This window comes from Giraffa tippelskirchi, chromosome 7 (assembly GCF_054371585.1).
Source record: "Giraffa tippelskirchi isolate mGirTip1 chromosome 7, T2T-mGirTip1v1.2.pri, whole genome shotgun sequence".
Classification (NCBI taxonomy): Eukaryota; Metazoa; Chordata; class Mammalia; order Artiodactyla; family Giraffidae; genus Giraffa; species Giraffa tippelskirchi.
This window is the reverse complement of record NC_137281.1, coordinates 77123077-77145774: the sequence shown is the minus strand read 5'-3', so window position 1 is coordinate 77145774 and position 22698 is coordinate 77123077. Positions and strand designations below refer to the sequence as shown.

General features: G+C 41.1%; 1 protein-coding gene across 5 annotated transcripts in view; it reads left to right on the top strand.

The window, feature by feature from the left end:
- Positions 1 to 22698, top strand: part of HOMER1 (homer scaffold protein 1) — a 213948-nt gene that overhangs the window by 131452 nt on the left and 59798 nt on the right. For 3 of the 5 annotated variants that reach the window (XM_081505966.1, XM_081505965.1, XM_081505963.1), the window contains exons 9-10: positions 12976 to 13099; positions 17168 to 17253. In XM_081505966.1, coding sequence (XP_081362092.1) covers positions 12976 to 13099; positions 17168 to 17253 — 210 coding nt within the window. Of the gene's footprint in view, positions 1 to 12975; positions 13100 to 15745; positions 16280 to 17167; positions 17254 to 19311; positions 19488 to 22698 lie in introns of those variants that run through there. The other 2 variants (XM_081505964.1, XM_081505968.1) reach the window with 2 other exon arrangements.

Below are 22698 nucleotides of genomic sequence, written 5' to 3'. Positions count from 1 at the left end.
TGAGGAGAGGATATTTTTCATGAAACCAGGACCAGCAAAAGAATAGGAGCATAATGCCCTCAGTTTTATCTAAGACATGTCAGAATAGCCAGAGTAACGTAAAGTGCTATTTCCTACCTTGCTGCTGCTTTTAACTAAACAGTTTGGGATTGCCCTAATGAATCTCAGAGGCTTTCAAAAGATCCTTTCATTTTTGCCTGTCAGGATTTATAACCTAATATGACACAAAACGTTGAGAACTCTCCATTCTGTTGCATTCTGACCTATTTTGTCAATTACTTTCACGTCAGATTTACCCAGGGACAGAAAGATTACTCTGCTTTCTCCTAATAAAACCAAATTAAGTGACAATGGGTGCCTAATAAATGCAAAATTAAGCCCATTCTGTAATATAGAAAATTTTTTCTGTTTTTAGAAAAATTTCTTTTGTGGGTATTTATGCTAACTACATTCATTATTTTATCATGTTATCTGTGTTTTATAACTATATTACTATATATGCATAAATACATAGTAAGTCATATCTATATGACTTGTATATGTGACTTTTTTGGTTATTATACCTGAAGTGGAATGACTGTTTCAGAAAACAGGGCTAGAAGTAAATGTTTTCTCAACAACTTCCATATGAAAGCAAATAGAAATAGGTGTTTGTTGAATATCTGCTATGTGACAGGCACTGTACTAACTGTTTGATGTTTCATTTCTACATATAGGGTCCCTGCCAGGGGTGTTCCTTTGGAGGGGGGATGCAGGGAAAAGGCTTACATGATTGCACCTGCTGTGTTCCCCAGCAGTCAGTCTGGCTATCCTGTCCACTGTCAGAAGGTGGAGATCTTGCTCATGTTGCTGGTACAGTTTTCCCCTTGAGCTTTCCTGCCTTACCTCTCTATAATATCTCTGTTAGGGTACTTCTTAACTATAAATCTTGTATTGCTTTTCTTGAACTTCTTCCTGCAGCCTCCTTTGGTGTTCACAACGCTTATCAGTCAGTTGCAGATCATACTTGTTCGTGAGTGTCATATTTATGCAGTATGTTTTACTCTCCAGTTTTCTTAATTTATAGACTTCAGATAATCCAAGGAAAGTAGCTTTCATATGCAGAATTTCAGTCTGTAAAATATAAGTAGCAAACTACTTATGAAGGTCTTGGGGAGACAAATTACCCGATAAGGTTCTTAGTGAAATAGGTTGTAAACCTGTAAAACTCCGCCCCCAACACTAAATTAGTAGCGAAGCAGGATGTGGGTTTTGCAGTCAGCACTGGGTAACTTTGTGGTCAGTTCTGGTTCCACAGAAGTTAAAGCTTCTTCAGGTTGATCAAGACATTAGATCAGCCACAAAAGTAACTCATGGCCCTAGGTACTTTAGATGGGTGATAGCCCTCATATAAAGGAATCATGTATTGTGTCTTTTTTGCATCTGGCTTAATATTTTCAAAGTTTCCGTGTTGTGGCTTATATGAGAACTTCATTCCCTTTCAATGCTGAATAATATTCCATTGTATGGATACACCACATTTTGCTTATCCATTTATCTTTTGATGAACACTTGGGTCATTTCCACCTTTTGGCATTTGTGAGTAATTCTGCAATGAATATTCATATACAAGTATTTGAGTCGTGCTTTCATTTCTTTGAATATATACCTAGGAGTGGAATTGCTGGATCATACAGTAACTCTCATCTTTAACCTTTTAAGAAAGGGTTGGGTTTGAACTGGAATAATTTAGAAGTCTTATGGAGCAAGGTGCCATCTCATTGGGAAATCACAGTTGTGGGGTTATTATTTGTTAATAGACCTGTAAGTGATCCATTGACCTCTTAAGTTGTGCCTTCAACTCTCTTACTTAAAACATCTGTTAAGCACCTGCTCTATCCCAGGAATAGAAACATGAAGCGAGATGCTTATCCTTTGGTGCAGAACACAGTTCACCGTGCATAAGTGCTGTGATCGAGAGGAGCCCTACTATGAGGGGGACCAGAGGGAAGAAGAGTCAAGAAATCTTTCCCAGAAGAGGTGATCCCCAGCTGAGTGTTGGTGGAGGAGTAGGGGCTAGCTAGTATAAGAAAGGGTGTGAGAATTGTAGAGTGTGTCCTGTGCAAAGACTTGGATGGATGAAAGCATTGAGACATTCAGAAAATTGGAATGCGTTAGTATACTGACACATACGGTGTTAGGGAAGGGTGGATGGCAAAAGATAGTGATTGAAGAGTAGGCAAAGGGTAGATCAGGAAAGACTTATTAAGCACATGAAAGATTTGGGTTTTATTCTGAAATAATCTGGAGATATTGAAGGATTATTTTTGTAGAGAAGTAATGTAGTGTTAAAATATATGGTTTAAAAATCTAGGTATTGAGGCTCCCCTTGGTGGTCCAGTGGTTAGACTCTGCACTTCCATTACAGGGGGCATGGGGAACTAAGATCCCACATGCTACATGGCATGACCAAAAAAAGAAAATAGAGCCTAGATAGCTCTAGAGATCATAGTCGTCTCTGTTAAGAGGCTGCATTATGTGGCTCTGCTGGAATAGAGAAGGTAAAAGGGATTCAGAGAGCGTTTGGCAGGTAGAATGAGTACGGCTTCTTGGTAGAGTCAGTACATGGCAAAAAAGAAAAAAGAGAATACAGGCTGATTCCTAGCTCTCTTGAGTTGGACAACCAGGTCAACAATCCCATTTACTGAGACAGTGAATTCAAGATGGGGAATGGCTTAGTTTTGGTGAAGGCAAGACAAAATAAGATGAATGATGGGTTAGATCTGTTTTAAGTTTAAGATACCTCTGGCATATCTGAGTGGAGATATGATTCTAGTTGGGTCTTAGGAGAAAAATTGATGAGCTGGAGATAAGATATTTGGGGATTGTCAGCATATGTAATTATAATTGAGGGCATGAAAAATGGGGTGATTACAAGATGAAAATGTCACTTTGGGCCAGGTGTAAGACGAGAGCTTGCGAAAGAAACAGAAGGAATGACCAAGAGTGATGAGTAGACAGCCAGAGTGGGGGACTCACGGAAGCCCAGGGTAGAGTTTCAGAAAGCCAGATTTCACATGAGATTAAAAAACTGACATATCAACTCTTGTCTTGAGGCAATGATATTCCAAGTATGTTCTGCTGAGACCTTTCATTAATATTTGATTGATATATTTTAACATAAAATTGAAAATGAACAAACTCAGATATGCAGTTTATAACATTTTAAAACATTGAAATATGCCAAATATCAGTACCAGGCTAACTGTTTTTGTGCAGATGCCAACATCAAGCCATCTCTGGTAAACTGAAGAGCATCTTGGTATTTCAAGGTGAACTAGAAAAGAACCACTACCATTTCTTAATGTGAATCAGAAATTTCTCAAAACTGTGCAAATGAAACAAAATATAGAAATAGGATCAACATACGATAATATCTGTCTTCTGTAAACCTCGAATGCTGTTTATTTTTCATATAGCTTCACTTTTCTTATTGACGTATTATTTCAATTAAATGTTACATACCATTCTGTTAATATATTGGTTTTCCATGTAGGTGTCATTTCGAAAAAGCTATAGGGATGGGGAGGGGGTCACTCTTTCCTAGTAGAACTTGGCTTATTACCTTTTCTGTGGCTGAGCTGCCTCTCCTCAAAGTCAAGTTCTAGAGGCTTGAGTGTATTACATGTATCTTTTTAAAATGTGTTATTTTGATACTGAATTCACCACTAGGACCAGATGGCATTTGTGTTTTCATTGCTATAGAAAGTTTAGAGAGTTAATATTTCTGTTAATCTTAAATGATCCTTATTCTTTTTCCTATTGATTCATAAACAGGTCACTGTATACAAATTATCTCTGGTATAAATGATCTCAAACAAGGACAACAACAACAAAATACTCTCTGTACTTGGTTTTAGAATGCTGTATGGTATATTTGATTTTTATTTCTAGTTTGAGTTAAAATTAGCTTGAATTCCTTGAGTAGACATGACTTGCACTACTTGGGCAACAAATTAGAGCATGTTAGATATTCCAGGAAGAAAAGAGGAGCTTCTGGTTTTCAAATTTGGCTCCAACTAATCCATAAAATTTGCAAATCACTTGTGAATTGTCAAATAAACTCTTACTTTTAAACCACTTTTGTTCATATTGTTCTTATGTAATGATTAGTCTTGGTCTCCTTTGGCAGAGCCTTTATTTTAGAATATGTCCTGTGCATTAAAATCCCGTGTTATATATAATAGTACAGAACATCACTGTCTGTGGCATATGTCCTCCTCACAGCAGCTCACAGCCAGTTTTCACAGCAGTGTTATGACTTTAGTGTTACTGTTATCCCCATTTTATAGATTTTATAGAGTCTGAGATTCAGCAATATTAAGAGATGAACCAAGTAAGAGACAGAACACAGAGTAGAACACAGGTCCTTTGCCTGCTCATCCTGTTCCCTTCCCACTGCATCATGTCTGAACTATGAACTGCAGACCTTTTGTAAGAAGGCAGGTACAAAAATTTACCAACTCACGATATTTAACAAGTATTACTTCATGAGAAAAATCATTTTTTCTTTCAAAAACATTATGTTTTTGAATACTTATCTCTCTGCTTCTCTCCTTTTTAAGGAAAAAATCCTTTATTTTCACTTAAATTATGGAAGTGGTTCATTTCCTTTTGCAAATATCTTTAATAGTACAGATAAAGCAAAAATCACCCTTGATCTTTCAGTTCCAATCCTAGGAATTACTACTATAATCTGTTTCATGTATATCCCTTTAGCATTTTTATATGTATTTGTATACAGTATATATGTGCTTATAGAAATAACTAGTTGTGTTTGAGGGGAGGAGGTGCATAAATTTTATCAAATGGTATGTTTTGTTATACAATTGCTATTCTTAATCTCTTGGGAAGATCTGTCCAAGTTAGTGCACGTAGACTTGCCTCATGCTTTTTAACTTCTTCAGTGTATTGGGTGATGGTTTATTTAAGCATTCCTGTATTTTTTTCTTGCTTTTTTGTTCTACCCCTTCTTTCAGACCATGATGCTATTTTGTTAAGTGCTAGAGGTATTCAAGATTGTTTACTACCCAGTTACCAAATGTTCCACAGTCCCTCTCATGTCTGCAGTAAGAATGAACTCTGGATAAATAGCTTTTCCTGAAAACTAAAATTCAAAAAAAATCTTAACTGGTCTTGATGAAAATCCTTCTGAATTATACTACATGCAACACCTAGCAACATGCTTTGGACGTAGTCATTGCTCTGGGAAATGTGCTGAGTGACTGAACACGCTTACTGCCATAGAAAAGAGAGGACTCTTGGTGTAAATGTTTACCTTTGCATAGTGACTTGGTATACCAACTGTCCAAGGCCACCATCTGGGGCTGCCTGGAGGACCCCAAGTGTGTGTAGGACAGTTTAAAACTCAAAGTGCTCTGCTTAGAGCCTTCAAAGCAGGAAAGAAGGACATAAGTTTAAGAAGGAAAGGAGAAATGAGAAGATGCTGAAACTGTGGTGTGTCCCAGGAGTTTAAAGACTCACTTTAACCTCACTTTTTAAGACTCACTTTTCAAGACTCACTTTTCCAGGAGTCTTTTGTCACCTTAATGGTGGCTTTGCTTCTGATCCATTCCCTGCCAGTTGGCTGCTCATTGAGTCAAACATTTTATGAGCACCTACAATGTCACAAGGAATTGTGCTGGGCCCTAGGAGTGCAAAGATGATAAGATACATTCCCTACCTCAAGAAGATTATACTCTGAAGGAAACATGTGTTAGCCAGTAAGTGCAATACAACATTAACCTTATCATAAAAGGAATTATAACTTCTGGGGGTCATACAGGGAGTGGGGAGATAGAGTCATTGAGGAGGGGGCCTTTGAGCCGAGATATAAAAGGGGACTAGCCACGTACTTCAAAGATCAGGTGGATGGGTGGAGAGCCGAGCAGAAAGGCTCATCACAAGAACAGAGCCATGGGCTCACATTCAGTCTCATGCTCAGCGGCTTAGCTTGGAGCACCAGAGCAGATAGGTGGACAGGCTCCAGATGGGACCTTATCGTGTGTCCTCAGCAGTTCTGACTTTCCCTAAGGGGATGAAAAGCCACCAAAACCTCAGAGGAGGACAGTAATGGGACTGGATTTACATTTTAGAGAAAGGAAGTCAAGTCACTCTGGCCACAGTATCAAGAAAAAATTCAAGACTATGTGAGATGATGGAAGTGTTAACTAACCCTACTGTGGTGATCATTTCACAATATATACATGTATCAAATCATCAGTTGTACACCTTAAACTCACACAGTGTTACATGTCAAGTGTAGCAATCCAGGTAAGAGACCAAAAAAAAAAAATAGAAAAAGGAAAGTGGAAATGATGTGAAAATAGCTGAACCAAATACAAAAGATACTCGGGAGATATGTGTTGAGATGACATGTTGAAAGTTTTAATTTCTGCTTCTCCTCTGGCATTTATTGCTCCTTTCCGCACTTTGTTGCTATTTAGTTGCTAAGGTGTGTGTGACTCTTTTCAACCCCATAGACTGTAGCCCGCCAGGCTCCTCTGTCCATGAGATTCTCTAGGCAAGAATACTGGAGCAGGTTGCCATTTCTTTCACCAGGAGATCTTCCCAACCCAGGGATCGAACCTCGTCTCCTGCATTGGCAGGTGGGTTCTTTACCACTGAGCCACCAGGGCAGCCCTTCTCTCTGCCCCCGCCCCCCAATTCAGGCAACAGCACAAACATCCTCTTCTCTGGCCCTTGGGATTGGATCGGTACTATAGTAAACAGAGCCAGCTCTTTACTTTTGGATTTCTCCCCTTTTTAAAAAGACACCCCCCTCCCCATGAAACAAGGAAGAGAAATTGAAGGGAAATGAGAGGAGGAGAGGGTGGCAAGAGTTACCAAGAAAAGGCCTGAGCAGTGCCTCTCCTACCAACACACCAGCCTGAGATCAGAGTTTGGCGAACAAATAAGTGAGTCTGCAGAGAGGATGGAGAATCAAAGTGCAGAAGACATCAAACTGCTTCAGTTTCCAAGCTTTGCCTGGAGGTTTCTTGGGGGTCCAAGCTGGCCAAGGGAGGAGCTGAGAATTTTCCCTGCCTCACCCTCTCTAGCAGGCACATGCCACTGGCAAGGGAGCCAGTGAATCAGGACAGAAGGTCACCTGCATGGATGTGGCACCAGCGACCAGATGGACATCGGTGGATGCTGGCTCGGAAGCATGTGAGTGACCAGGGCCAGAGGGGACCCAGCCATGTAAGCAAATGCAACATCAACAGAAGTGGCTCAATAACCAAGATCCGCACTCCCCTAGACCCCCAAGTGCTTGATAATGAGGTGAACTTAATTGTAATCGCAGGGAGGAGGTGGTTTCAGCTGGGAAATTCTGATTGGCTGGGTTTATCTTGAGTTGACAAAAACAATGTTTCAGCTGCTATGCAGAAGGTATTTTAGAATAACATTATATTGTTTGCACAGTCTAGTTGTGGCCTGGGAACATGTATCCACTAGCAGTACATTGTAGGACTTGGTAGCTGTCTGGAAGACCGCAAGGTTTCTAGACTGGATCTAAAGAAAGATAACTCCAGTACCTGGTGACATTGAGGTACTTCTCCAGAAGCTTTATGGATCTGAAGCTTGGGAGATAAGTGCAGGCTAGCGAAATGAGTTTGAAAGTTACCAGAAGACAGGCTATTGGTGAAGCAGTGAGTGGATGAAGGTGGGTAAGGAGGACAGGACCAGAGTCCTGGAATCACTGACACGTAACTGAGTGTTCAGAGAAAATGGAGTTAGACAAGAGCCTGTGAGGAAAGGTCCAAAATAGGGAACTAACAGTTGATACCAGATAATCAAATTGATAACTCATTTGTTTTATACTGAATCAACAGAATCCAGCCCAGGCGAATTCATGGGTACAAACTAAAAACTTTGTGATAACTTTTCTCATTATCCAGGAAGTTATCTTCCTCATGTCCAAACTTGAGGCCATGTTCTGGTTGCCTGAAGATGTCAAGATTTCCACTGCCAGGGCCTAATTTGTGTTAAAATGGCAAAGCCTTACTTATTTCCATAGTGCTCCTGCAAGGTAGATCATGGTTCATGTATGCAGAGAACATTTCTGCATGTTATGCCAAGGAGCTGTCAGGATTTTTTTTTCCACTATCTAACCCAGTTCCCCTTTTAAGAAAAGATCTCTCACAATTTATTTTCAGAGATTAAGACTAAAATATTATTTTGTTCTTTTGGCCTGGGCTTCTTATGTCTAAGCATCAACAACTACATAAATCCATTATTCCCTTATCACCTTGGCTGCCAGGAAGCTCAAGACCAGATTTTGGGCTTCATTGCTGTAGGGTTCCTCAGATAGAGAGTCTTAGAATTCTAGGTTTTTTTTCTTCCTTTTGGCCCTTATTTATTTGTCCCTATTTTCTGGGGGTTTTTTTGTTTGTTTGTTTGTTTTTTATCAGTAGTTTGGTTTTGTTATAGTGGTCTGATATTACTTATACTTTTATAATAAACTACTCCAAATCTTTTTTTTTTTTAATTTTGGCAGAAAGGATACGTCATCATAATTTTGCAGGGATTTTTTTAACCTGAATGTCTAAGGCTGACCATTGGTCTGTCAGTAACTTCTGTCTTCATTTATTATTTGCAAAGTTCATTCTGTTGAATAATTCAGAACATCTTTTTTTTCCATGAAGTGAAAGTTGCTCAGTCGTGTCCAACTCTTTGCGACCCCATGGACTATACAGTCCATGGAATTCTCCAGGCCAGAATACTGGAGTGGGTAGCCTTTCCCTTCTCCAGGGGATCTTCCCAGCCCAGAGATTGAACCCAGATCTCCCACACTGCAGGTGGATTCTTTACCAGTTGAGCCACCAGGGAAGCCCCTTTTCTCCATAGTCAACCCATATATTAACAATAGCACAACTTAAACATGTGATTGCTCGATGATATAGAGCATTTAAGAAAACAAGGTAACCTCAGTGAAGTGATAAAAAGCTTTCCTTTTTTGTCTGTCCTATATCTTTCATGGCCATGTTGGTTAGAATGATGTCCGCTAATCTTACAAGTCACTGATATAAATTTTTTTCTCCATATTTCATGTCAGAACTGATGACAAGCTTCTCACTCTGACTTTTGACTATCACAAGCAAGAACTCAACAGAAATAAATACTAGCATCGATTCCCCTGTACTGCTAAGTCCGTAACGGGGCATGCTTTCATTTGTCAAGTCTGTTGGACTCTCACCTCTTTTTTAGGTGTCAGGATCCACTGTTCCCATCACCAGTGAGGAAGATTAGTACTAGTCTCCCCCCCAAAGTGAAAGAGTGAACCATTGAAAGAGATTTTGTCAAGACCAAAGTTGTCCCCAAGAGTCCTGCTGAAGATTGGCCCCTGGGGAGAATGCAGCCTTCTTCAGAGAGTGAAGAGTACACCACGCGATTCTCCTTTTCCTCTCCTTGCTACTCGCTTAATCTTTAAGCCAGATATGCTGGGTTAGAAGGCAGTCACCAACCACCATTGCTTTAATTCTCCCAACTCAGTTGGCACTGAGCCACCTGAACAGAGTTGGATGAGATTCTCCTTTGAATAAGGCTCAATGTAGGACTTAATGTAGCTTGGGGGCTCAACCCATGCCTGCTAAACACTAGCTTGGGTTCCTGCAAAAAGGGAAACGGTCTAAACTTTCGTTTTAGCTAATGATTTAATCATCAAATTGGGATGTCTCAAACCTGTAATTCTAGTTTTAATTGATAGCATTCTGTTTGAAAGAGCAGTAGCTTCAAGGGAGGCGAGTAAGAACTTTTATTAACCACAGAGCTTGTATTGGACCCGAACATCAGGTCATTTGGTCCTTGTAACAGTCCTGGGAAGGGCTGTAGTTGTTCTGCTTCAAAGGGAAGCACCCAGGGACCCCAGGAAACCAGTGGTCACCCAATGTCATGTAACTAACAAAGGATGGAGTTTAGTTTGAATTGGATGGGTGTGACTCCTTTTTTTCTCTAAGAGGCATATTTTTCTTTGCTGACCTCAACAATGAGAGAAAAAGAAGTAGAAAGATAATCCAAAAAATGGAGTGACTGCTCACTTAAGAGGCTGTAACAAGACTGGAGCATGGTGGCCATTGATCGAATCTCCAGGGCAGGGTCCTTAGGAAGATTCCTAAATTACTGACCAGGACTCATTCAGTCCTTTCTGTTGCCTGCTTGATCATCTGACCCCAAGGCTGTGCCATCACTTTGGGATAAAAAAAAGCAAAGCTAAGAATCCATGCAGTGCTCACACCTCCCATCTAATGCCTTGATTCCTGAGATCTTTATACATAATGGGGGAAATACATGTGAGGAAATTTGCATTTGATGATTGAACAACTCTCCAAATACAGCTTCCCACTCGAGCCAGGATAGATTAATTCATGTGAACTCAGAGGAGCCTCAGGGACAGGTTTTTGGAAAACCAGACCTTGGGGTTTCTGGAAGCTTGGCACTCCTACTACAGGGCATTCCTGTTCCTGCCTCCTTTTCCCTCTGGAAAGAGTCCCAGGGTTGCTGGTGTTGGGGTCAAATGAGGAGGTCAGTGGTAACAGAGGTGATGACATAACCCTTCCACCACCTAGAGAACCTCCTTAGCCTTTCCCCAGATGTAGTCGCTAGTAAAGAACTCCTTCCACTTGAGCCTGACTGGAATCCACAGATTTTAAATGAAGATTTTCATTTCACCTTGTCTAAACCCTAGGTTAGGGTTTGTTGCAGACTTGGAGCTGGCAGCAGCTCTTCAGAGCAAGAATATGTAGGATTCCTTGAAAATCTGCAGTATGGATAGCTCAGAAATACTTTTGAGATTCAACTTTATCTTCGGGCTCTGAAAGCAACTGCATGATAATGGGGGCTTCTGCTTTCTTTGCAGAACCTAGATTCCCTTTGAGAATTTGTAAATGTGAATTGAAACAGCTTTTCAATAAGCTGTTATTTCTTCCTCTCTATTACTATTCCTATTATTTCTATCATCTCTAAAGAATTTTCTAATTTCATTCCAGTTCTTTTCACTTTGTATGTTGTGAAAAACAGTCATACCAAGAAAGACTTGACAAATGTACTCTTTTCATGTCACGTATTATCAAAGTTTTTTTGTTCTGAGAGGAATGAAAGTAATTTTATTTGTTGTTGGGTTTTGGTTAAGTACTTACATATGACATGTTTTTTCTATTAAATACATATTTTCTGACCTACCTGATTACAGTACTTAAAATGTGATGCATCCAGTGGTATCCTGTCTAAAGTAAGATTCATTGTTACTGCTAAAGATGACTTTATAAATATCCCTTCAAGAATTATGCATAGTATTGACAACAGAAAGCACACACAAATTGATTTTTTTTAAATTAGAATTTGGTTAGCCTTATGTTTTGGATTAAGAAAGAGATGTGGTCAATTAATGGTTTTATTCCATTTTTATTGCAAACAAGAATGAAAAAGGGAACAAATATTTCAATACTGGATTCCTCTTGAATGAATTCATTACTAGCGGTTTTGCATCTGGTGAAGGTGTGAAATGGTGCCCAGAGTGGCACTGATCTGCTCCACTCAAGGGCCCAGCCCTTTAGTGGGCGGTGCTGGCCTGAGAGAAGTGATCTTCTCTGCACGTCTGTTAAGTCTCAGGGGCTTCTGGGGTTTGGTGAGAAGTTAATGCTAAAAATGATTTTTTTCCGACAGTTCTAGGTGGAGAAGATATGTCATCCAGTGTAAATGATGGCTGGATCGTTTCTAACTCTGACAATATGAGCCAGGTCTTAGGACTGTACAGTTTTTCATGACATTTCCATCCATGAACAATTCCACACACTTGTGTTTGCCCTTCAGTGTTATTCACACACATAGGAGCTGCCAACAGTTTTAGCCGTCCTTGCGACTCTGCTATTGACAGACCCTTCACCTCCCCAGGCTCCTGTTTCCCCCCCTTGCAAATGAGGAAAATGGTCTATAACTTCTTTCAACCTCTTCTTCCATCTTTAGAATATTCAATACATTCAGGGAAGGAAAAGGTTAAGAATCATTGCCTCGAAAAAAACTCTCAAGTTTCTATCATCTAAGGGCAAAGGTGGGCCTGCAAATCATTTTTATTGTCTGAAAAACTTCAGACCTTTGGAAACACACACCTACCATATGACCCAGCCATTCTACTCCTAGCTGCTTATTCAAGAGAAATAAAAACATGTCCACAGAGAGTGTTGTATCAGCAGCTTTATTCCCAATACCCCCAAGCTGGAAACAACCCAATGTCCATTAATAGCTAAATGAATAAATGAAAAGTTGTACATCCATACAATGAATTATTATTGAGCAATGAAAAGGAACAAATCGGTACATGTGATAACATGTATTAAGCTGAATCAAAGAAGCCAGACACAAGATTACATACTGTATATTCTGAAGAATGCAAACTAATCCATTACTATTACAGAGGGAGGTCAGTGGTTGCTTGTGGACTGTAGAAGGGTACAAGGGCAGGGGAAGGGTGGAGGGAAGTGGTGTTCTGTAGTTTCACAGGCATATGCAACTGTCAATGTTCATCAAAATGTACACTTTAAATGGCTACTGCTGCTACTGCTGCTGCTGCTGCTGCTGCTGCTAAGTCGCTTCAGTCGTGTCTGACTCTGTGCGACCCTATGGACAGCAGCCCACCAGGCTCCTCTGTCCACAGGATTCTCTAGGCAAGAATAGTGGAGTGGCTTGCCATTTCCTTCTCCGTTAAATGACTACACCTTATGTAAATTGTTTCTCAAAGTTATCAGGGAAAATTTTTTTGTAAGCTCTTGACTGTTGAGCCTGAGACTTAAAACACATAATGGGCAGCAGATCAGTTTTACATGGCCATACCGTCAAAAAAGGGTTGATGAACCCAAATGTTCTTAAACATTCTGGAAAGCCCTTTAGTTTCTGAGCAGCATATGTGAATTTGGAGGAAAAGAATTTATCTTCTGTTTCCAGGTAAAGCCCGAAACAAAGAACTACCTTGGGAGCGGTGCCAGGTGTACAGGGGCAGCTGAGCTCTGCTTATTCCCTGCCCTTCTGCAGCCCTCCGGAGTCCTGAGAACCAGCTGGTTCTGCAAAGGCAAGTACACGATGGTGGGCCACTTTCTGTCTTTTTAGCAAATCATGCTTCTTAACACTGATTTCTTCCTTTACTCTGTCCAAGGTGGTACGTGTCTACTCAGGGGTGGAGTCCTTTCTACATTTTGAATGTCCATTCAGAAACTAAGAGGGCTTTCCCAGGTAGTGCTAGTGGTAAAGAACCCACCTGCCATTGCAGGAGATGTAAGAGCTGTGGGTTCAATCCCTGGATCAGGAAGATCCCCTGGAGAAGAGCATGGCAACCCACTCCAGTATTCTTGCCTGGAGACTCCCATGAACAGGGGAGCCTGGTGGCTACAGTCCATGGGGGTTGCAAAGAATTGGACAGTGCTGAAGTGACTTAACACTCGGAAAACAGAAAGCTGTAGGGTACCTTCTTTATAGGCTACATGGAGTGACCAGTTTTAGTTGGCACCACTTATAGAATCAAAAGATGTGAGATTTGGAAGGAACGTCAGAGATTCTCCTGTCCAAATTCCCAGAGCAGGAAGCTGAGGCCCAGAGAGGGTAAGTGACTGGTCCAAGCGCACACAGCATAAGCAGAACTAAAAATCAGTGCTCTCCAGGAGTCTCTCCACTTTAATACTCTGGCTTATCACTTATTGAAAAATATGAAGCCCAAAATCTCTAGCCAGATCCTAAGCCTACGCTTAATTAGCCTGCTGGACTTTTTTGTTTTTTAATGAAAGCTGTAAAATTGTTGGATTCTAGCTGAGAGAAAGACCACAGATTCTCAGCTGTGGCCTACTGTGAGGAAACGTCAGGATCAGACCTCAGCATGGGAGTGAACGCGAGGCATTTATGATTATTGTGGAACTTGGCCACAATAACAAAAGCCTGTTCCGTGGTGGAAAGGACTATGTTACATTTCCATTCTTATTTGCATTTGAAAAAATAGAAATTATTTCTTGGGTAGAAGCAGTTGCTGTGACTGGGAAAGACTTCTTGTTCATTACTGCTCCTTTTACTGTTCGCATATTTTCCCTTGATGGCTACTGAAATGGCAGATACTTCATACAAGAGAACATTTGTCACAGCAGATTCTTGATTAAAGTTGAATCAGGTTCTTCCAGTGAAGCAGTCACGGCCAAGGGGGTAAATTAGGCTTTTTTCTGGAAGCTCCACGAACACTCAGTCTAACATGGCTTTTATTTCCAAACTGGAGTTTGGCAGGCCCAGGTCTCAGCAACGTCCCCAGCCTCCTCCCATCACATCTGACCTCTTGAGGCCTGGATAGGAGTGGGGTTTCATGGGGCTGAGACCCCCTCAGGTCTTGTCACACTGCTTTCCAGTGGCCCCTGGATGGCAGCTGTGATGCTGTCGCTGGTTCAGGGGAGATGAGGATTATAGTTGTGTGATTTCGCAGGGGCCTTGGCCCTTGGATTGGCTGGTGTGCTGGTAACATGTGCTCTTCACATAGATTCCCCAGAAGGCCAGTTGTAGCGTTTGGTAGAACGAGTAGGACAGTAACTCCCACAGGAAGACTTCGGATTGTTAGAATCAGCCTGAGCTGAATAAGCAACCTCAGTGGCCCCCACTTCCGTGGCGGGGGGGCTCCTGGATCACCAAGCAACAGTGCTTTCTGGAACTCTTGGCAGTGTGGGCCCCACCCTTCCTCATGGTGTTGTTTTCTGGGTCCCTTTGTCTCATCCTGAGGGCCATGTGTACCCTGGCTGCAGCGAACAACTTTTGTGTGTGGGCTCGGGGCTCGGGGTGGGGGCATTAGGGAGGTGGCCGGGGGGAGGTGTGTCTAATGCTGTGCCCAGCCAGTCCCTCTGAGCCCTGTGACACATCGCAGACACTTGTGCATCCACAGGGCATATTGTCGGCATGCTGAAGGGTTAAATTATCTGTTGAGCAAATGGACAACACAAGGACTGACCTTAAATGTGGACTAATCAAACCCATGTAATAGTGACACAGGAAATCATTGAAAAACTGTGGGAGAAGAGTTGGAACTTTCTCTAGAAAAGTTCATTAATGACCATTGACAGGGAAGCCTGGCATGCTGCAGTCCATGGCGTCGCAAAGAGTCAGACACGACTGAGCAACTGCACATCATCAATGACAAGAATAGATTATATACAATAGAGTATAGATGATATATAATCTATATACAATCATGGAGAACTGAGATGGATACTTGAGAAATAAAAAAGCTTTCCCCCCCGCCTCTAATCCTTTGAATTTAAATCACTCCCATCATTGAAGTCAAAGGTGAAGTAGAGAATTAATTTTCTTCTCCATTTTCCATTATTTTGTAAATGTAGGCTTGTGCTTACCTGAACAGATAAGAATACAACTGGTATTTCAAGTCACTTCTACTTTTTATTTACTTTTTTTAAAAATCAGCACACAAGCATCCCCTAGTCTCTCTTACCTTAAAAAAAAAATCCTCCCTCACCCAGTGTTTAGGACTTGACAGTTTCACTGCCATGGCCTGGGGTTCAAAATCTGATGGAGGAACTACCAACAAGCCACTTGGAGCAGCCAAAAAATAAAAATAAACATCTACCCTTAATCCTTAGAACTATCAGTTGATCTCTCCCCTCTCATTGAAAAACTTGTGAAAGAATTGTGGGCTCATGAATTATCTCCATTTCCTAGTTTTTTGTTTGTTCTTCAGACTTCTCCACTGTGGCTTCTATTCCCACTGCTCTGCGAAAAGGGCTCCCTCCACAATAACCAGTAATCTCCACAGCGTCCACTCAGGGAGTATTTCTGGGTCCTTGTCTTCCTGGAATGTTCCTTGGAGGACCATCTGAGAATCATTCTATTGCACATGAAAGAAAAACCCACTCAAATTGTGGCAGACAAAATCGTGAGTTTCTTGTATGGTTTCTTTAGTAATTTTCTCCCCTTCACTTCTCCCAGCATTAATCAGATATTGTTGTTGTTGTTCAGGTGCTAAGTCCTGTCTGACTCTTTGCAACCCCATGGAATTAATCCTCTAACTTTTCTGTCTCCCTAGCTGTTTATTCAGCTCTAAGAGTTCCTTGCCTCTCTTTTAAACCTTGTATTGCATTTGTAATGTCACCTATCATAGTTTTTCTGTCACGTCTTGTTCTCAGATGATTCCTTTCTATTGCAACACATTCTTGTTTCATGGATGCAGTATTTTGCCTTATTTTTTCTGACAAAATTAAAATTTTTCCTCCTACTTCCTGAATTCTGTTTTCTGAGTAACGTTGTTTGTTGTGGTCTCTGTCCATTGTGTGGAGACATTCTGAAAATGTCCGTGACTCAAAGCCATCTGTTCACCTTCTACAGGCAGATCCTGGCAGCTCTAAAGGGACAGGGAGGGTAGAGCTGGGGGACTGGTGGCTTTGGGGCTAGGTTGATTGGATGGGAGGCCAGCTTTGGTCATTTGATAAATCTCCATCTTTCCTCACACCCGAATATCACCACGTGCTGGCCTTTTCTCTGGGGCGATTCTGTTTCTCCAGAAAGGGATCTTCCAGACTCCTCTGGAGAGGGTGGGTGTAAATGCCTAGCTGAAGGCTGTCTCAGGACCAGGCTGAAGAAGGCAGCCAGGGGCTTTGTGGTTCTGAAGGTAGGTTGTAACTGCATCCTTCAGTGCTCAGCATTACCTCGGCCCTCCTCTTGAACCTGCTATTTGAGACCAGATCTTCTCTGGCTCAGTTTATCCAGGGGATGAGCCTCTAGACTCTTGCTGTGGGGGAGGGGGGCCTTGAAGGTAGCAGGGCTATTTGAGACTTCCACCATGCTCCTTCTTTCCACTTTATCCATACCTTTCAAAATTGTACAGTGCCTCCCAGTGATGCTGGCCCGTCAGGCGCTGATGGGCCCCCAGCGTCTCCCTGCACACGTTCAGGTCAGCTTCCTCCACCCACTGAAGTCATTTACCTTCCATACATCTCTCAAACCCTTACTGACTTTCCTTGTCCATAACTTTCTCCTTTTTTGTTTATTCCTTTATGTCATGTTAGGGCTTTAGGAGTATCAATAAACACATTTCAAGCCACCATATTTAACTAGAAATATGTTGGCCTTCTTTATAATTTTGGATTATATTTTGATGCTTTAGGTCTGCCTTTCCACAGAAAGTCAGGAAATCGAAATTCTGACTTTTTCAGCTGCATCCAATATTTTCTACAAAGAGTAAACATGAAGGTAAGGATTTTGTTAATTTAAAATGTTGCCTGTTATATAACATTTTGTGTCATGTAAGTGAAATTACGTTCTCTGGAAGAAGGAAATATGTATGGTTATGGCTGCTTTCTCAGATTATCCAGGAGCATCTGTTCTACTCTCAGATGTCCTTGCTTGTAAACTACTCAAATCTTTGTAGTTCTTTGTGAAGGATTTTTGTATCAGACTTCCAAATAATAATAGCTAACATTCATATATGTCAGGCATTCTTCTATGCACTCATTTAACTTGTACGACAACCATGTGAAGTTCATATCATTATTGTCTCTATTTTGGAGATGAACAAACTGAAGCACAGAATGTAATTTGTCCAGATTCGCACATCTAGCAAGTATCTCAAGAATCCTTGCTCTTAACCACTATGCTATGCTCTGTTGCAATATCTTTTTCTTCTTTTTGATGAAGTTTCAAAAGATTATACTAAAATACCTAGAGACAGTGTAAAACACCACACACACACCAATTAAAGGAAAAGCCAATTAAAACAAGCTGTGTAGATAAGAAGCCTGAGATGAACTGGTTTTTCCATTGGCATACTAAATTTGGCTCTGATTTCCTGTCAACTAATGGAAAAAAGTGAAATGTTAGATTATATGGTTCTCATCATTTTGTAGAGCAAGCATGCAAATTATTTTCCAGAGAGAAGTTTTTGGCAACCAAATTCTAAAAGCAATTTCTAGAATTCTAATAAAAGAACTCTACGTTAGGGTTTTTTAAAAAATCTTTTTTATTGGAAATGTAATACATAATCAGAAAAATACAAAACATAAATGCACAGCTTATTGAATTATTATAAAGCGAACCCCACCTCACCACTGCCCCATCAAAAATAAAAGCTTAGCCCCCCCAGAAGCTGTGTGCTCCTTTCTAGTCACAAAGCTCTCCTCTCCCCCAAATGCATAACTATCTTGACTTCTGTGCCAATCGCCTTTGTTTTTTTGGTTATTGTTTTACCACCTAAATAATACCCTAGACACTATGGTTTTGCTTATTTTTTTAAAAACTTTTGATTGGAATCATATACTAGATAGTGTTGCTTTTTGCTCGACTTTTTGTCAGTGAGATTCGTCCAAACTGTTTTGTGAAGCTATCTTCATTTTCACTCTATAGTAGTCCATCGTATGATCATACTCCATTTTAGGGGTATATCAGAGTTTGCCCATTCTTCAGCTGATGAACACTTGGGTTACGGGGTTCTTGGCTATTAGGAAGAATGCATTCTATAAACATTCTTGCACACGTCTCCTGATTCAAAGATACACACATTTCAACTGGGTCAAAGAGTGACCATCTTTTCCTTATGTCCCTTCACATCAAGTTCCCTCTATATGTGTCTATATCTAAAGTTCCCCACTTCATAAAGATACCTGTCACAGTGGAATAGGCCCACCTTAAAGAGCTTATTTTTAAGGTCTCCAAAAATGGACACATACTGTAAATCAGGAAATATGACTTTTGAGGGACATAAAGAAGTTGGCGTTACTAAAACAAGGAACATTCTAGGAAGAGGACAGTTTGGGCATAGGCCCCAAGGTAATAAACAGTTATACACAATGCTGGAGCTGAATAAGTCACGAGGCTGATAGGAAGGACCAAATCACATTCGGCCTTGTGTCCATAGGAAGGAGAGTTGAGGTTTTATTCTAAGTGCAGTGGAAGGAACTGGAGGGTTTTATATAGTGGAGACACTTTTGGGTGGAGAACAAGTTGGAAGGAGCCAGTGGCAGTGAAAGAGCAGATAAGAGACTAGTGAAGTAGCCTGGTTGACAGAGGGGTGTGGTCTGGACCAGGGGGTTAAGGGACAGAGAACACAGTGGATGAATGCCAGTCAGGGTGCCCGGGACTTGTTGGATAAGGAGGCTGAAGGTGAGAAAGGCAGTGAGAGTAACCTACAGGTTCTGGATTGCAGAACTGGATGAATTGTTACAAAAAAAAAAAAAAAGATAAAACTGGAAGAGCTGTGTATGGCTGATCCTGTTCGTGACTCCAGTTGTCTTGCTGTTCTCTGAACCCGGGTAGGCAAGATGCGAGCTAAGAGGCTGCAGGAAAACTCAAGTAGCCGTAGGAACTGCAGAGGCATTTCTTCTCTCCTGGCTGGCACAGCAGCCACAGCAGCAGGCTCGCTCTCTTCTCTCCTCTTGTGTCTGAGCCAGTGGACACAGCCATGAGGCAGCAAGAATGCCACTGCTTTTCAGGTGAGCTCGTACAGGCGTATTGCACAAAGCAGCCATCATCAAGTGAGCCTCTTGTGACACACATGCGCAGTGCTATGTGTGATCTCAGCTGTTACATAATCATTATTTACAAAATGTGTGGGGCAAGACCGAGAGGCCGTGGGGCAAGAAAGCCTGACCACGACATCTTGGCTAATTTGCTCTTTCCCTACAAGTTGGGTCCAGGTTTTAACAGAGTAGGGGTCACAGGAACCATTTTGGACATGTTATATTTGAAATGTATGAAGCATCCAAATCAAAAGATCACTGGGCAGTTGAATACATACAGATCTAGTATTCTGAGAAGAGATGTGGTGGTTGTGGTTTAGTCACTGGTCATGTCTGACTCTTGCAACCGTCCGGACTGTAGCCCACCAGGCTCCTGTCCAGGGGATTTCCCAGGCAAGAATACTGGAGTGGGTTGCCATTCCCTTCTACAGGGGTCTTCCCAACCCAAGGATCAAACCCGTATCTCCTGCATTGCAGGTGGATTCTTTACAGCTGAGCAGCCAGGGAAGCCCGAGAAGAGGTATACAGGACAGATAAAATTGGGCATCATTGACACAAATGTTATTTAGAAGCATAAGGAGAGGTGAGAGGAAGAAGACAGAGAAAGTACTAAGACAATGAAGAAAGTCTAGCAATACTTAACTTATTGCTTCACCTCAACCACCTGTGAAAACCAAAGCATAAAATCATTCTGCTTATATATAGTGCAGTGAAAGCACTGGTGGAGTTGGGGAGATAATACTCTAGGTGTTACCTTCTTTCTGATGATTCACCTTAATGTAATACCAAAGCTTAGATAATATTTGAAATTCATAATTGAAGTGGAAAAACCTTTTATCAAGTGTGGTGTCACAGTGAAATTATTGTTGCATCTTCTTATGGCTATTGGAAGAGTTAATCTTCTGCTTCAAAAACTTGGCACTGACCCACACACTTGTCGGGACAAGCCATCCTATTTTTGAAAAGAAATGGGTCACCAAGTGGCCTATAGGTGAGATCAAAGAATTTTTAAATTGAGATTTGAGCCACTGGAACTCTTCAACATTCACTTAAAGAAGATTCCAGAGCTTTGGGTCTTTAAAGCATGAAAAAGATAATCTTGGCCTAAAACATTTATGGGCTATTGTTGCCAACTTGACTGCTTACAGTAGAACCATAGTGTGGCTTTTGCATAATGTAATTTTGAATATGATTGTTATCGCTAAATGCCCATGTTGGCTACTTTCCCTCATCTTACTCCTCCCCCAAGTCAATAATGTTAATTTATTATTCTAGCTTAAATATATACTTACACACTATAGAATATCTTCAAAAAAATTCAGAGTAGGGCTTCTTATTTTAAATCTTTCATAAGAAGTTTTAGGAATAACTATATGATTGATTCCTGCTAGATTTCATTTTCTTTCCATTGGAAAATGGTTACAAACAATATAAGATTTCTTTGTAGTTTGCAAATTTATCATCATCGATTACACAAAACATTCGTTGATGGAGGAAGTTCAATGCCCTTGGGGATAAATAACTTTTTAATTGTTCTTGATAATAAACTATTCTGACAGAAATTGGGCAGTAGGTTTAATTGCTTAAGGCTTTTCCTCAAAAACCAGTATTATAGACTTGCAATGACTTGATCAAAGAACTTTAAAATATTATTTCAATATAAAAGGGCTCCAGATGACCATATAGATAGACTAAGACATTTACTCAGGATTGAAACAACTCAAACTGGCTGCAGTCACTGGGAATTTTCAAGCTGTAGCAGCACATGAAGAGGCTGAGTCAGCACCAAAGCATCTACAGCTTGGAGACTCATGGGAAGTGAGACACAGTCTAGGAGTTTTAAATGTGACCATGTATGTGTCCCCAGGATACTCCTCGTGGGAACTACATTCTAGGTAACAAAGTTCCTAAATCCATACAGCATATTAGCCCTGTGTTGTGCTCAAAGCACTTCAAAGGCATCTGGCCTATAACTCATTTATGTCTTAAGTTGCCTCTGGAGGTTTGAACTTAATGGTTTTTTTTCTGGACTGACTTTATTTGAAGTCACATCTTGATGTCTTTGATACTGTTTTTATCCTTGAAAATTTTTAGTGATCAAGAGTTTCTCTAGCACATCTTGACACAGGGAGACTCAGACCTGGTTTTAGCCTAAAATGAACTACTCTTCTCAGTCTGAACTGAATCCTGAGCACACTTGCTCCTAACGGGGTTAGGGTGGAGAGGAAGTTGAAGATGCTGCAGGGAATAACTGAGGGGTGGGGTCAAAGGAAAGCTCCCTGACACTTCATAGTTGTCACCCCAGACAATACCTAAATCCCTTTCTCATGCCTCAAATGACTTGTGAAGATTAGATTCTGTAATTCTTCCTTTTGCATCTTTGCTTTCCAGAAGAACATTTTAGACGTGTGCAGGTGGAAAGGCATGAGCTGAGCATAAAAATGTAGATACTAGGAGTAGGCTTAGGAGACCTACAGAAAACCTTGCAGCATAGATACATGATTTCCTTAACCAGCATGGAGGCAGTAAGCAAGGCCTGGCCATTGGAATGACAGTGTGGAGGATGCTTAATGGCCTGAGTGCACATGATGATGATGTTCTCCACAGCAACAGGAAGAGCAGGAGGAAAAGGCAGGAATGAGGGAAGGGAGGAAGTGACCATGACTAGAGATGGACCTGTCTGAAATCTAGAAGAATGAGAAGGGTCAGCCATCTGTCAGAGGTTAAGAAGTTGACAAATAGCGGAGTTTGGAGAATGATGAGCGTGTAAAACTGGTGAGCTCTTGTGAGCAAGCAAGATTATTAGTTATGAGATCAGAAGATGTTAGCAGTGAGGAAGAACTAAGTTCCTGGTGAGCAGCCAAGCTGTGGGTGTCTGTGGAAGAGTATCCACTTGGCAGAAGGACAGAGTGTTTGGGAAACATGATTAAATTTCAGTAACTGTCAGAATGTGATGGAATGTTGGTGATTTTGCATCAAAGAATTTTAAACCTCTTCCACACAGCTTCCTACAGCAAAGAATTACTGAAGTTTCAACCAGTTTATAGAACTCAGCAAGGTCAGGATGAACGATGGCATCACAAAGGACTAAGGAATTCTATAGGGCCTAGATTTCCAGGAAAGGTTTCCACCTGTCCGGGTAGGTCACCCAGTAAGCCCATTCCAAACCAGCCACAGCATGATT